The 14,685-nt window shown below is 40.4% G+C and overlaps 1 protein-coding gene across 4 annotated transcripts in view; it reads right to left on the bottom strand.

Moving 5' to 3' along the window:
* Positions 1-496: 496 nt before the first annotated feature.
* LOC143289972 (aromatic-L-amino-acid decarboxylase-like) overlaps positions 497-14,685 on the bottom strand; it is a 30,811-nt gene continuing 16,622 nt past the window's right edge. For 3 of the 4 annotated variants that reach the window (XM_076599255.1, XM_076599253.1, XM_076599254.1), the window contains 5 exons: positions 14,041-14,131; positions 12,391-12,528; positions 6,259-6,357; positions 3,682-3,783; positions 497-2,112 (listed from right to left, as the gene is read on the bottom strand). In XM_076599255.1, coding sequence (XP_076455370.1) covers positions 1,903-2,112; positions 3,682-3,783; positions 6,259-6,357; positions 12,391-12,528; positions 14,041-14,131 — 640 coding nt within the window. In that variant the 3' untranslated portion in view covers positions 497-1,902. The remainder of the gene's footprint in view (positions 2,113-3,681; positions 3,784-6,258; positions 6,358-12,390; positions 12,529-14,040; positions 14,132-14,685) is intronic. The other variant, XM_076599256.1, reaches the window with a different exon arrangement.

Below are 14,685 nucleotides of genomic sequence, written 5' to 3'. Positions count from 1 at the left end.
GGCAAAAACATTATATTTGGGCTTGCAGGGAGAAAAGAAATAACTTTTTTTTTTAAATAGGAAGAGGAAAGATTGAAGACTAGTTGTAATACTGCTACTCCTACAACTACTACACACAAGAAGCCATGGTTTTGCTGTCGTGTTAGAGGTGTGCATTCTCTGCAAGCTTGATCTTTGTCGTCGTCTTTGTTTATGGACTGCAACTTCCATGTTCACTCGTATGTAGATGAGTGGGCTTTTACGTGTATGACCACTTTTATCCCGCCATGTAGGCAGCCATACTCAGTTTTCGGGGGTCTCTGCAAGCACACGTTCATGTTTGTGTGTTACTGTGTGCTTGTGTTTATGTACATGTGTGTGCGTCAAACATGAAATGTGCAGTCTTGCATCAAGAAAAGGCACAGAAACATAAAATGCAGCAATATATTTCATTAAAGGAATAATACATATTTATCATTGACCCCCCCCCCCCCAAACCCCCTTCCCCCCTTATAAAAAAAATTATTAAAAAAAAACAAACAGAAAAAGATAATTCATCTCATTCAAATTCTTGAATGCCACCAGCATCAAGGTCATGATGTAGGACATGCGTGATGTTTTATTAAAATTGACAGCAAAAACAAGACCTACAAACACAACAAAGTTCTGTGATCATATTCGTTTGTATTCCTCTGAGGAATCTCATCAAGGAGACGAATTTCATATGAAACATAACAAAAAATATCTTCGGAAAGTGTTCAGTAGACCTGATTATTGTCATTGAAGGATTCAAATTTGATGTGGTCAACAGTACATCACGCCTATTATCCCCCTTTACCGTCCGTGAGCATCTTCGCAATGTTATTTTGGAAGCGGTGGTCATCTGCATTTAAAAAAAAGAAGTTTTTTTAATCTCAGCTCTGGTTATGAAAAAAAAAAAAAAAAAAATCACGTTATGTCACACACATTCACACCCTCACTCACCTTTCCACCACACACACACACGCCCGCACGCCCGCAAGTTGGCTCACAGAGAATACACACATAAGACAACACAGAAATGTGTGTGTGTGTGTGATTTAGCCTATGTGATTACTATACAATGTATATTATTATGATCTTTATGCACATACGTCTCAGATCAATAAACAATAACAACATTTACTAACACTACAAAAAGAAAAAAAAAGGAAAACAACAAAAAACAAACAAACAAAAAACAGTTTTGTTATCCTAGATTTTTTTTAAAGGGAAAAAGGCGTGTGAGTTATTTTCCAGATAACATAAAACACAAAAACAAACAAAAAGCTGAGCTTTGAGTAGAACTGTTTTTGCCAAACTGATTATCATTTATACTTATTAGTAGGTATACTACATAAGTATTATACTTACTGATTTGACACAAAACGACCCCCAACCCCACCCCCACCCCCACTCCAACACACAACGCGAGTGAGCGCGCACAAAACTCGACACTGTTGCTTGTTGTATTTTTCCGTCTTGGGTGGAAAAAACAACAATATAAGACAGAAATAATCAATCGACTCTTCGATAAACGATCCTGTTTTGCAGCACTGTAATCAATATTTCTCTTGACTACACACACAATGTCACATAAAAGTTGAGAAAACACAAATGTCTTTTAACTCCAAAAGTACAGCTAGGAAACATTTGCAAATCTGATCATCTTACAGCTAAAATGACTTCTTTTTTTTGTGGCCTCCTTTGAGCATATTACAAAAAATAAACACACACACACACACACACACACACACACACACACACACACACAGAATTATGCTCTGCATAGTATCTGATTAACAATCATGGATAGGATGTTTAGAGTTTTTGTCCTCTCGCCCCTCTCTATCTCTCTCTTGTTCTCTCTGGTTTTATTTTAAAATTTGCCTCTGATCACTATGGTTACGGTGCTTGATTTGCCTGTGACGTCAGCACTACGTCAGCTGCTTTCCTGATGACGTCCCAAGCGTGCCCGATGTCAGCGCTTTCGCAGACAGGACTGCAGATGGCGAGACGCAGAAAAAAGGTATCCTTCAGTTTGGAAGGAACCAGATGAATCTTGCCGTCGGCGTTCAAGAATCGAAGTAAACGCTCAGAGACCTCGTTCAGGCCCTGCCACAGCCAGAGAGACACTGACTGAGATAGAAGAGAGAATGAGAAAAACGAACACGAACACTGGTGAATCGCATACCAGTCGCACTACCCAGTTATCCAATAATACGGTGCCTGATATTCATGCTTTAAGCAAGAAGAATATTGCAATGAAAATTTCATGTTAATTGGCACTGTGTATAAATCTTATAAGTTGCTGCCGCACGCAATCTATTTAAGGAGGTTTAAAAAAAAAACAAAACAGAACGCCACTGACACTTGATACAGTCTCATTTCTGGATGACAAGAGCAAATAGAAACACATAGATTTCTAGATAAATACATGGAGAGAGAGAGAGAGAGGATCGAGGGGCACTTGAAAATAACCAATTAACATTCGCCTCATGGGTGGAAAAAAATACTCGTATTTCCATTCAAATGTTTATAACTCAAGTCAATTTTGCAACTATTTAACTGAAATTTTATGACTTTGTCCATTTATGATTTTTGCATACCCCCACCAAAAATGGCGTTGTTTTGTTCCTAAACAAAGGAGTAAATAAACAATGAAAACGTTGTATAAGTATAGGGAGTGAACTGTTCTCATTCCTTTGTTCTTTCTTTGCTGTGCACTCTGATAACGTGCTTTCACTGTGGGGCTGCAGCTACGGTCCTTGTGCCGAGCTACGTCCTTGCTTTTCTTGTTATTATTCCACAGCCAGGGGAGCTGTCAATGTCACGTCGCCATCAGGCCACCCAACGGAGGAGAACCCGAATAGTGCTGTCAGAGAGTGAGCGAGTGAGCGAGAGAGAGAGAGGGAGAGAGATACGCATGCGTGTACGTACGCGGATGCGGAAGAATTATTCATTATAGGTCGCGGCCCCCTATTTAAGCGGTATGTGAACAGTTTACAATACATACAGCATAAAGTGCGAAGAACACACTAATCAAAGGGAATACAAAAACAAGGCATTAATTAGAATTGATAGAACAGTTTATGACGTAGCTATTTGGAGAGAGAGAGAGAGAGAGAGAGAGAGAGATTGTTTCAGTGCTGCCAGAGAGCGTGTTGTCACAGAGGAGCGGGGGGGAGGGGGGAATTGGGGGGGAGGGGGGCCGGGGGCGTGGGGGGGGGGGGGGGGAGGAAGAGATACAGAGAGCTCAAATGTGTGTGTGTTTGCGTGTGTGTGTGTGTGTGTGTGTGTGTGTGTGTGTGTGTGCGTGCGTGCGTGTGCTGTTTGCGTCCGATTAACGTTTTATTGGAAAACGCTTCGAAAAATTTCGAAGTACATCTCTTCTTCATCTTATCATCAGTGGTGTTGTTTTCCATTATTTAGCACACACAGGACACCATTTTGCACAAAGTTTCCAACAGGGCCTACTCAGAAAAAAAAATTATTGTTCAGTTGCAAACCCCTCCCACCCCTTTCTCAGTTTTTGTTCACCCCCGCGCCCTCCCCTCCCCCCACCCCTTCCCCTTTCCTTTAGGAAATGTAGAATATGACAGTTTCCTTCTCTACTGAAATTGATCCATTGTGATTCTCTAAACTATTGAAAATAGGAGAGAGAGAGAGAGAGAGAGAGCAGACCTTCAATCTGAAGCAGACGAGCCCCAATATGACGTCAGCAGCGATCTCAAATCTGACGTCACTCTTCACCATTGCCTCCAACTCATGAGCCAGGCGGACATCCTGTTAGATTTAATTGGAGAATCAGCTACAAATGAAAACAACCCAATAGTAAGTGAAAGATTTAAAAAAAAAATAAATAAAAAGACATGAATAAATCAAACGACAGGCACATCAGTTTTCATAATTATGATAGAAATCTATGAGAACTCAGCTACTTCTCCAGGTATTGTTTGTTTTTGTTTTGTTTTGTTTGTTTTTTGTGTGTGGTGTTTTTTTTGTTGTTGTTGTTGTTTCTTTTTTTTCTTCTTTTTTTGCAGCCACTACACTGTTTTGTTCTGAAAGTATTGTGCGTGCATGCAGGCCTTTGTAGGCACTTTGCTCCGATTTTCCTCGCCCCAAGGTGTGAATGAGTACCTGACATTTCTTTTTCTTTTCATTCATCACAAATCTTCTTTTATGGTCATAAACAAAAGGGCTACCTGCAAAAATGGAAGGAAAACGAGGAAAGAAAAGTGTTCTGGAAACATGCAACAGACAGTATTGTTGGCAATGACGTGATGTGGAGTGATGGCCTAGAGGTAACGCGTCCGCCTAGGAAGCGAGAGAATCTGAGCGCACTGGTTCGAACCACGGCTCAGCCGCCGATATTTTCTCTCTCTCCACTAGACCTTGAGTGGTGGTCTGGACGCTAGTCATTCGGATGAGACGATAAACCGAGGTCCCGTGTGCAGCATGCACTTAGCGCACGTAAAAGAACCCACGGCAACAAAAGGGTTGTTCCTGGCAAAATTCTGTAGAAAAATCCACTTCGATAGGAAAAACAAATAAAAAAACTGCACACAGGAAAAAATACAAAAAAATGGGTGGCGCTGTAGTATGGCGACGCGCTCTCCCTGGGGAGAGCAGCCCGAATTTCACACAGAGAAATCTGTTGTGATGAAAAGAAATACAAATACAAATACAAATGTTTCTTAAGACAATACAGACATACAAATCATGTGACAGATGTCTTCTTCGCTATCTTTTTAGAGAAATGTTTAAACAATATATCAGGATTTTTGGTTTGTCTTAAATTATGCAGATTATTATTATCATTATCATTTTTTTAAAACCAAAGAGTGTCTCATTTACAGATATTGAACAGGGATGGCAATGTAATATGACAACGACAATGGCAATACAAAAACGTAGGATATTATATAAACCATGGCAATGTAAGATTGTAACGATAATACAAAAAATGTAGGCTATCATATAATCCATGGCAATGTGAAATTACAATGACAATAGCAATGCAAAAATGTAGGCTATTATGCTATAATCTGCGAAACGAAGACATGGAGAAGGCGGACACATAATTTTTATATCGTATGACAACTTACACAGCTCACCGCGAGCACTGACGTGAATACGGCCAGTTACGGCCCTATATGAGACACATAACTCCGACACGAGGGTACCTGACTTTAGGTGTATAATTATATTAGGAAAGACCCCCGAAAACGAAGCATGGCTGCCTACATGGCGTGGTAAAAGCGGTCATACACGTTAAAGCCCATTCGTGTACATACGAGTGAACGTGGAAGTTGCAGCCCACGAACGAAGAAGATGGAGAGGATATTAGGGAAGGTTAACCCTTTCACTGCAAAACTCGCATTTATGCAGCAGGTGGGTAGAAGACCCATGTCACTGAAGGGTGACCAGATCATGTGTCTGTTTTCCATGAACCTACTGCTCTTTACGATTGGTGGCAGGACAGGCCATATTTTCTACGCATCACAGGGCTAGGGGGAATCCCCATGCAGATATTCTTAGACACCATATTTTCTGTGTTTACAGCACAAGGGAATTTTGCACTCTATATTGACTGGCGGTGAAAGGGTTAATCTAGGTGTAAGGAGAGGACTGGATACCGGCCTTCCTATTCCGGACCTTCATGGACACAGGACTGGTAATTATCAATTCGCTGCCCAGATGTTCGTAACAGTCTGGCTATGGGCCCTTCTCAACATTTTAACCTTGCGTTTATCGATCGTCTAGTTGTATCTTCAGCCCAAAGGCCGAACAATAAAGATCTTTCTGGACCAAATCATTCTAACCTTCACGGTCATTTTAACCTTCCAACCTTAACCAAGCAATAACAACAAAATAAATACATGAATTATTAGATAGATAGATAGATAGATAAGTAGGTAGACAGACAAATAAACAAAGAAATAAAACAACAACAACAACAACAAAAGATAAATGAATAACTATCTAACTAACTAAAACGAACAGTAACATGTGCATGACATACATCGTCCTGCTGCTTGCTTCACGTCAAACAGTCACAGGACAAACTAAATCTACAGGATCAAATCATTCAGTATTATTCAATCATTCAACTAAAGATGGAAAACAACGATAGAGGAAGTTGAAAGAAGAATAAAGAAAGAAAGAAAGAAAGAAAGAAAGAAAGAAAGAACAAGACCAAGAACAAGAACAAGAACAACAGCAACAAGTTGAAGAAGATAGCGGCATGTATAAGCCTACCTTTCGTATATCCTCCTGCAGCTTCTTCAGGCCAAACAGACGCAGCACAAACCAGATCTTCAGGGACCGGAACTTTCGTCCCAGCGGAATCTGCCAGTGCTGTGTGATAAACACATCATCGAATGCTGCCAAATTATGTATCTGCTTCAGACTCCCGTGTGCAGCATCACTATTCCATGTGTGAAAGAACCCATAAAAGCGAAAATATATTCGCTGGAATGAAGGGGCACTATAAACAACAAGACGACGTAGGCGTGGATGAGTAATAAGAGAGAGAGAGGGGAGATGATTAGAGTGAATGAATGAATGAATGAATGAATAAATGAAATGGATACTTATACAGCGCCAAGCTCTAAGCGCTTTACAAACACGGAGTCATTTGCACAACAGGCTGCCTACCTGGGCAGAGCCGACTGACGGCTGCCATTTGGGCGCTCATCAATCGTTTCCTGTGTCATTCAATCAGGTTTCAGTTTCACACACATGCACACTCAGCAGCCATGTAACATTTTACGTATATGACCGTTTTGTTCATCTACCCCGCCACTTAGGCAGCCATACTCCGTTTTCGGGGGGTGTGCATGCTGGGTATGTTCTTGTTTCCATAACCCACCGAACGTTGACATGGAATTCAGGATCTTTGACGTGCGTATCTGATCTTTTGCGTGTGTATACACACGAAGGGGGTCCAGGCACTAACATGTACGGACACAGGTTGACCTGGTTGGAAAAATCTCCACCCTCTAAGGGAGACAGAGGCAGAAGGACAGAGATAAAGCGACAGAGAGAGAGAGAGAGAGAGAGAGAGAGAGAGAGACAGAGAGACAGACAGACAGACAGACAGAGAGAGAACAAGAACAAGAACAAAACTTTTAATCTCCAGGCCTCCGGCCCCTAGAAAGAGGTCAAAAGTACACAATATGGTGATCACTCAGCCACAACAAAGTGTAAAATACGTACTAACTTAAACCTGTAGAACAAAAGTGCTTCTTGTGCATAGTAAATTAATTCTAACTTTCATCATTGTTGTCACATAATCCCCGTCGTATCTTCAGGGCATTAAATATATAAATGCAGAGTTTACGAATACTGTAAACAGAACCATTCTTCAGCAAGTGAACATACGATTGACCTTCAGAGTTCAGATGTTTTTGCCGCAGGTTATTGCAAAGGACACAATTGTTTATAAAATGTTTTTCATCTTCGATCACATTACAACATTTACATGCGCAATTTGAATTACATTTGAATGTTCTTCTAAAAGATGATCCATTTATTGGGAGTAAACCAAGCCGTAATTTTACCAAACAGTCCCTAAAACACTTTTTATCCACAAAGTCAAAAAATATTGCTCACACTGAAAACCAGTTTTAAACAGTCTGTAGTTACGATATATATCTTTAGACATTACTGACTCGTCCCACTCCTGCATAAATATATCTTTCATTCTTTGCTTAAATAATGGCAAAAATGTTTGCTCACAACCAACGCCTTGTTGCAACCAGACATATCCAAACCCTAGTCTAAATAAAGTATTTTTTACTAAAGACACCCAGCATTTTTTTCCCCATTCGTCTAGGTTAAACAACATCAAATATCCCTGTCTCGGTAATCGGTGCACATTCATATTCAGAAACCTTAACCAGTACTTGATACACCTTGTTGCACTATTTATATACAGTGGATAACGTCCTAATTCGCCGTATGCAAACTTGTTTGGTACTCTAAGTGGTATGTTCAAAAAACGTTTACATGCAAAGGAATGAACCTTCTCAATATAATCAAGTCTGGGAGAGAGAGAGAGAGAGAGAGAGAGAGAGAGAGAGAGAGAGATTGTGGGGAGGGGGTGGAGGGGGACAGAGACAGGACAAATATACAGCGACAGAGACAGAGAGAGACAGAGACTGGGGGTGGGGAGAGACAGAGAAAGAGAGAGAGACAGAGACACTGAGAGAGAGAGAAGGAGGGAGGGAGGGAGAGAGAGAGAGATTGTGGGAGGGGGGTAGGGGGAGGGGGGCAGAGACAGAGACAGAAGGACAGGTAGAGAGACAGAGAGAGACACTGGACACTGGACACTGGAATTATTTATTGTCATTGCCAAGAAAAGTCTTTTGACAAGGGGGCAACAACATAAATGCATATATTTTAGCTTCAAAACAACAACAACAAAAAACTATATTTTTTCTCTGAATCCTTCAGTCAGTTTAAACCAAGAAAATATGCAATACTTGGAAACACTTAAGTCACATCCTGACAAAAACTCAACGAAACGGAACTAAAGAAAAACAACAATGTAATGATAATAAAATACCAAAATGAATGGGGACTGACTCGACCATCCATTCAAAAATACACCAAACCAATACATACTGCCTCAACAATACACTTAAGTATGCAATGTTATGTTTTCTGTTTTGTCCAAATAAAATAGCAACTTCTGTACTAACTATAATTAAGTGTCTTCTATGCTGTTGATACTATTCTGACTTATGTACCTTTGTCTCATTGTTTGAGCTTCTGCAATGAATTTTGCAACCGATCTAATTATGATTTCATTATCACATGACAAGACAGTAACAACATCATGGCTTTTAGCCATCTCTGTTTTAAAGAATATACATTTTTCTCGCACAGTATTATACATTTCACACTGAAAAAGAAAATGTTTTTCATCATCCACTTGGTATCCACAGAGAGGACATGGTGACTGTATAGAAGTCCCAGGTTCAAACCATCTTCTGTTTGCATTAAACCCCAGAGTTCTTAACCTAAATCTCGCATAATTTATTCTGTGCCATTTGTCTGTAATGATTCTGAGATATGTTTCTGGTTGAAATATACTTTTAAAAGAAAAGAACCAACTATATTTTTCTTTACTTTCCATGTCAGAATGCCAGTTTTGTTTGAAGGAACAAATGAGTCTGTCTCTGAATTCTGCAATAAACTGCTGTTCGTTTCCTACACCCTGGGACAACCACACAATTCCAAAACCATGTTCAGTCAGAACCTTATTCACTTTGTAACACCAGTTTTCTTTACCTAACTCCATCTGCAAAAGCATCATGTCATAGGCCTGTTTGCTCAGACGTGTTTGTGGAAGCTTTAACAATTTTAACCAATACTTAATACATTTGACAAAAGTTCTTATATACAAAGGATATCTTCCAGTTTCCCCATATAAAACCGTATTGGATGAATGGATTGGAACATGCAGAAAACGTTTAATTGCATAAGTATGTATTCTCTCAATGTTCGAGTTAACCGTTAGTCCCCAGATTTCAGCTGCATATGTCAGCAAAGGTTCTATTTGTACATCAAACATTTTCCAAAATAAACAGGAATCAATAGAGTTCAGTTTTCTAAGTGTTTTCAAAATTTCGATGACGCCTTTTTTACCTTTTCTGCAAAATTCTTCCCATGCATTATTCAGACTTAATTTTGTTGTAAAAATCATTCCCAAATACTTATATGAATTAACAACTCTAACTTCAGTATTTCCGTATAACCATTTTTCATGCATTGACAAATGTCCACCCATTCTAAAAACCATAATATTCGTTTTATCTAGATTAACAGTCAAACATAACCGATCTGCTTCTTCTTTTAATACATTTAGCTGATTTTGTAAACCTTTTACCGTCCCTGACAAAAGAATGACATCGTCAGCAAAAAGTAACAGAAATAATTCAATAGCTCCTGGTATTAACTGAATACCGTGCCGACCTCTTTTGGAAAGTTCCACAGCTAATTCATTTATATTATGAAAAAGGAAAACATTTGCGGGCTTAAAAGACATCCTTGTTTAACACCAGTTGAACATTTGAAATAATTTGAGTATACACCTTTTACACGCACACATGCAAGCACTGAGTTGTAAACACCTCTAAGCGCCATATATAATTTTCCATTCACACCACTTTTACGCAGAACATTCCATAGGGCATTACGATTCACAGAATCGAAAGCCTTCCTGAAATCAACAAAAGCAACATAAAGTTTTGTGTTACAAAGCAGATATTTTTGCACCATTGAATACAATGTAAATATATGATCTACAGTGCTATAAGTTGCTCTAAAACCTGCCTGTTCTTCAATTATTTTATCCTCCCTCTCAGCCCAATTAGTTAGTCTCATATTTAAGATGTGGGTGTAAACTTTACTTAGAACGCTTGTGAGTGATACTCCACGATAGTTATCTGGGTTGTTAACATCACCTTTTTTATGTATAGGAATAATTATTGATTTTGCCCATTCTAGTGGAAATGTACCATTTTCAAACATCTGATTAAATAATTCTACAAAGAAATCAATTATAAGGGAATTTGCATGCTTCAGCATTTCCCCAATGATTTTGTCTGGACCTGCACTTTTTCCTGACTTTAAGTGTCTGATACTAGAAATGATCTCTTCTTTAGTTATGGGGTCGCTAAACAATGGCTCATACTCGTCCTCTGTCTCCACTAAATTGTCTTCTTCTTGTGTTGACTCATTTTCAAAGTCGTTAAAAATTCTAAAGAAATGATCATGCCACTGTTGCATAGAAATCTCATTATACACGAACGTTTTTCTGTTCACAGATCTTATCACTGACCAGAATGTCTTAGAGTCAGTAATTGAATCTCTTAATATTGTTAGTCTATTCTTTTCAAACTCTTCCTCTTTTGACTTTCTTAATTTCACATACTCCTTTCGGGCTGTAACATATGCTTGTCTTTTTTCTATCTTGTCCATTTGTGTTTTACACCTCTGAAATCTTTTTAGTAACCTTTTAACTTCTTGTTTCTTACACTTGCATTCATTATCAAACCAATCATTACATATCTTGCTTCCTTTCCCTATTGTTCGAACCATGCATGCAGCGGCTCCATACAAGGCAGTAACAAACTGGTTTAGGCTATCATTCAAGTTAGTGTCTAATAACTGAAATGCTTTCTGAATACTACTATAGAATTCATCACTGTCAAGCTCGTTTTTATAAACATCAACATTCTCATCAGACCATACAATTTTTTCTTCACCCTGATGAATCATATTCGTACTGTAATTATGAGGAATATTTTTCCAAGTTGCCTCAACTGGTAAATGCCATGAATCCACACAGTCACCAATATACACATCAAAATTCGATAACAAATCAACAGAAACCAGAAAATAGTCTATTACACTACATCCATTAGGAGACACAAAAGTATATTCTCCCTTTTTATCACTCTCACAAAAACCATTCAAGACAATCATATCAAACAGGAAACACAGGTCTAACAATGTTTTACCAAAATTATTTATAGTTTCATCTTTAGAATATCGTCCACCACTTTCTTCATCCACACTGTCATCCAAGTCATCCATATAATTTGTCATAATTTCAATTTCAGGTTGTTTGTTACCAGTTCTGGCATTCAAATCTCCAATGATCATTAAATGTACTTCATCTTTTTCAAAATGTTGCAGTAACGTTTCTTCTAATATCAAGACACCATCTTTGATTGTTTTATCATTATATGCAGGACTTCCTTCTGGAGCGACATAGCAAGCAACTAAAACAACATCCTTATCTAAACCAAATACATCTTTTTTTACTCTGATAGCAATAGTGTTATCACACTCTAACTTTATTTCTTTCACACTATCAACTAAACTCTTTCTCACCAACAACAGCACACCACCTGAGCGTCGACCATGATAGGACAGTTTCTTGGCTGGAGCATAGAACTTCACATAATCAGTAAACACACCACTGAAATCAAACGATGATTCAAGAAAACATTCAGTGAGACAAACAAAATCAAATTTATTAACATAATTTACAAAGGAAACGTCTTTCAATTTGCTATATAAGTTTTCTACATTATAATTAAGGAAAGACCAGTGTTTTGGATGGTCGGGCCTGTCCTATGGCTTTTTGACATGACAAGAACGCGTGTTCCTGTCACTGACAGCACCACCTCTTCCCCTGCCACGAGCTGAACCTGCGGGTGACTTGCGTGGCGGGTTCCCCAGGTAAGAGTGCATCCCCGCCTGTCTTGTCACCGAACCTCTACGAGTTGCACGCACGGTGTGACACTCAACGTCATAAATCGGGGAATTCCCGCCAGCTCTGATTGGCTCGTGTCGTTCACGTACTGAACTCACCCCGACGTCACTGAGGGAGGCACCATCTCCACCCCCGCCGCTATCGTCACGCTGCCGCTGGTCCTGGTTTGCACGTGCACAAGCACGAGAAGGTGGGGAGGAGGGAGAGGGTTCCCCACTCACACCGCACGGAGAGTTCTGCCACAAGATGTCACCTGCCTTCGTCACCACCTTCTCACTGTCAAGCGGTGGGGAATCCCTGCCTTGACTGAACGAATCAGACACACTCTTTTCCTGTTGGGGTGGAGTGTGATGTGTTTGTGTTTGTATATTGGTCTGTTTGTCTCGGGACATTGTTGCACCATTACCCCCACCCCCAACGACCTGCGCGTATGATCGATTGTCTGGGAATCTGGGTTCGATCACGAGCTGACCTCTGTGAAAATAGGCCTTCTTACCCTCACTTCTAGCCTTTGCTACGATCTGGGCCTGTGCTTTGGTCATGTCATTGGCCACCCTCACCCCACCTTCCTGCAGTTTCTGTCTTGTCTCTTTATTAGTTAGCACTGTCATTTTGTCCCTCCACCTTGTAAACCGCACGATCATGGGTCGTGGCTGTCCCTGTCGTGCTTGTCCCGTGCGGTGTGCTCGTACGATGTCGTCAGGAGTCCAGCGTTTCTGTCCGTCCACAGTGTTGAGCACGTCTACTACTGCACTTGCACATGAATCAAAGGTCTCAGTGGGCTCAAGGTGGGGAATCCCATAAAACCGCAAGTTGTCACGTCGTGAAAAGTCTTCTAGTCTGTCTGTGTCGGTTTTAAGTTGGTCTACTTCTTGTCTCATTGCCTGAATTGCGTCCGATAAGTGTTGTACTTCTTCCTTTCCGTTGTCTGATTCCATAAACAGATTCTGTATGTCTGCAGTCATGTCAGTCACTGTTGTGGTCAACTGTCTATGATCTCTCTCTAATCGGTCACATCTCCTGTTTATTTCCTCACACTGATGTTTCACTTGACCTAGTTCTTCTTTGATTTCTCCAAGATCGTTCCTAATTAATCGTGTTTGCTCGCTGAATTGCTGCTGCATTGCTTGCATTAATTTGTTCACCACATCTTCTCCTACATTCCCTGTACCTGTCACTCTGTCAGAGTCAACAGTTTTTTCTGAGACAGAGAGAGAGAGAGAGAGAGAGAGAGATTGGGAGTGAGGAGACAGAGACAGAAATAGAGAGATAGAGACAGAGAGACTGAGACAGACAGACAGAGACACAGACAGAGAGAGACAGAGAGAGAGAGACACAGAGAGAGTTTGTGTGTGTGTGCGTATTTGTGTAATGTGATGTCTGGTGTAGTGTAGTATATTGTAGTGTTGTGTAGTGCAGTGCAGCGTAGTGCAGGGCAGTGCATTAAAGTGTAGTGTAGTGTAGTGTAGTGTAGTGTAGTGTAGTGTGGATCTTGTGTACTGTTGGTATACTTTAGTGTAGAGAGTCGCAGCTGAAACCAATAATAAACCAGCGCTTCTCATGAACGTGCACGCACGTGAAACCAGAAACCTTCGAGATACATAGTAATTATGTGTGTGTGTGTGTGTGTGCGTGCGTGCGTGCGTGCGTGTGTGTGTGTGTGTGTGTGTGTGTGTGTGTGTGTGTGTGTGTGTGTGTGTGTGTTGTTGTTGTTGTTGTTGTTGTTTCTTTCTCTGAATCAGACTCACTCTGAAATCTGGCATGACTCCCACGTTTTCGTGCTTCAAGTACAGGGGATCCACATCAAATGCACATCGCAAAAGATCCGAATCCTGAACCCTGTGGATCAACACATGTGTGCAGGTAATGTAGGTTGGAGAGTAGGTTAATTAAGATAGGTAGGCATTGGGTTGGTAGGTAGTAGATCAACTCATGTGTGCAGGTAATGTAGGTTGGAGAGTGAGTTAATTAAGATAGGTAGGCACTGGGTTGGTAGGTAGTAGATCAACTCATGTGTGCAGGTAATGTAGGTTGGAGAGTGAGTTAATTAAGATAGGTAGGCATTGGGTTGGTAGATAGTAGATCAACACATTTTTTGTATTTTGTATTTCTTTTTATCACAACAGATTTCTCTGTGTGAAATTCGGGCTGGAACAACCCCTTTGTTGCCGTGGGTTGTTTTACGTGCGCTAAGTGCATGCTGCACACGGGACCTCGGTTTATCGTCTCATCCGAATGACTAGCGTCCAGACCACCACTCAAGGTCTAGGGGGGAGGGGGGGGGGGAGAAAATATCGGCGGCTCAGCTGTGATTCGAACCAGCACGCTTAGATTCTCTCGCTTCCTGAGCGGACGCGTTACCTTGATCTAGGCCACCACTCTACACATGTGAG

Source organism: Babylonia areolata, chromosome 14, assembly GCF_041734735.1.
Source record: "Babylonia areolata isolate BAREFJ2019XMU chromosome 14, ASM4173473v1, whole genome shotgun sequence".
In the NCBI taxonomy this organism is placed as follows: Eukaryota; Metazoa; Mollusca; class Gastropoda; order Neogastropoda; family Buccinidae; genus Babylonia; species Babylonia areolata.
This window is presented reverse-complemented; position numbering and strand designations above follow the sequence as displayed.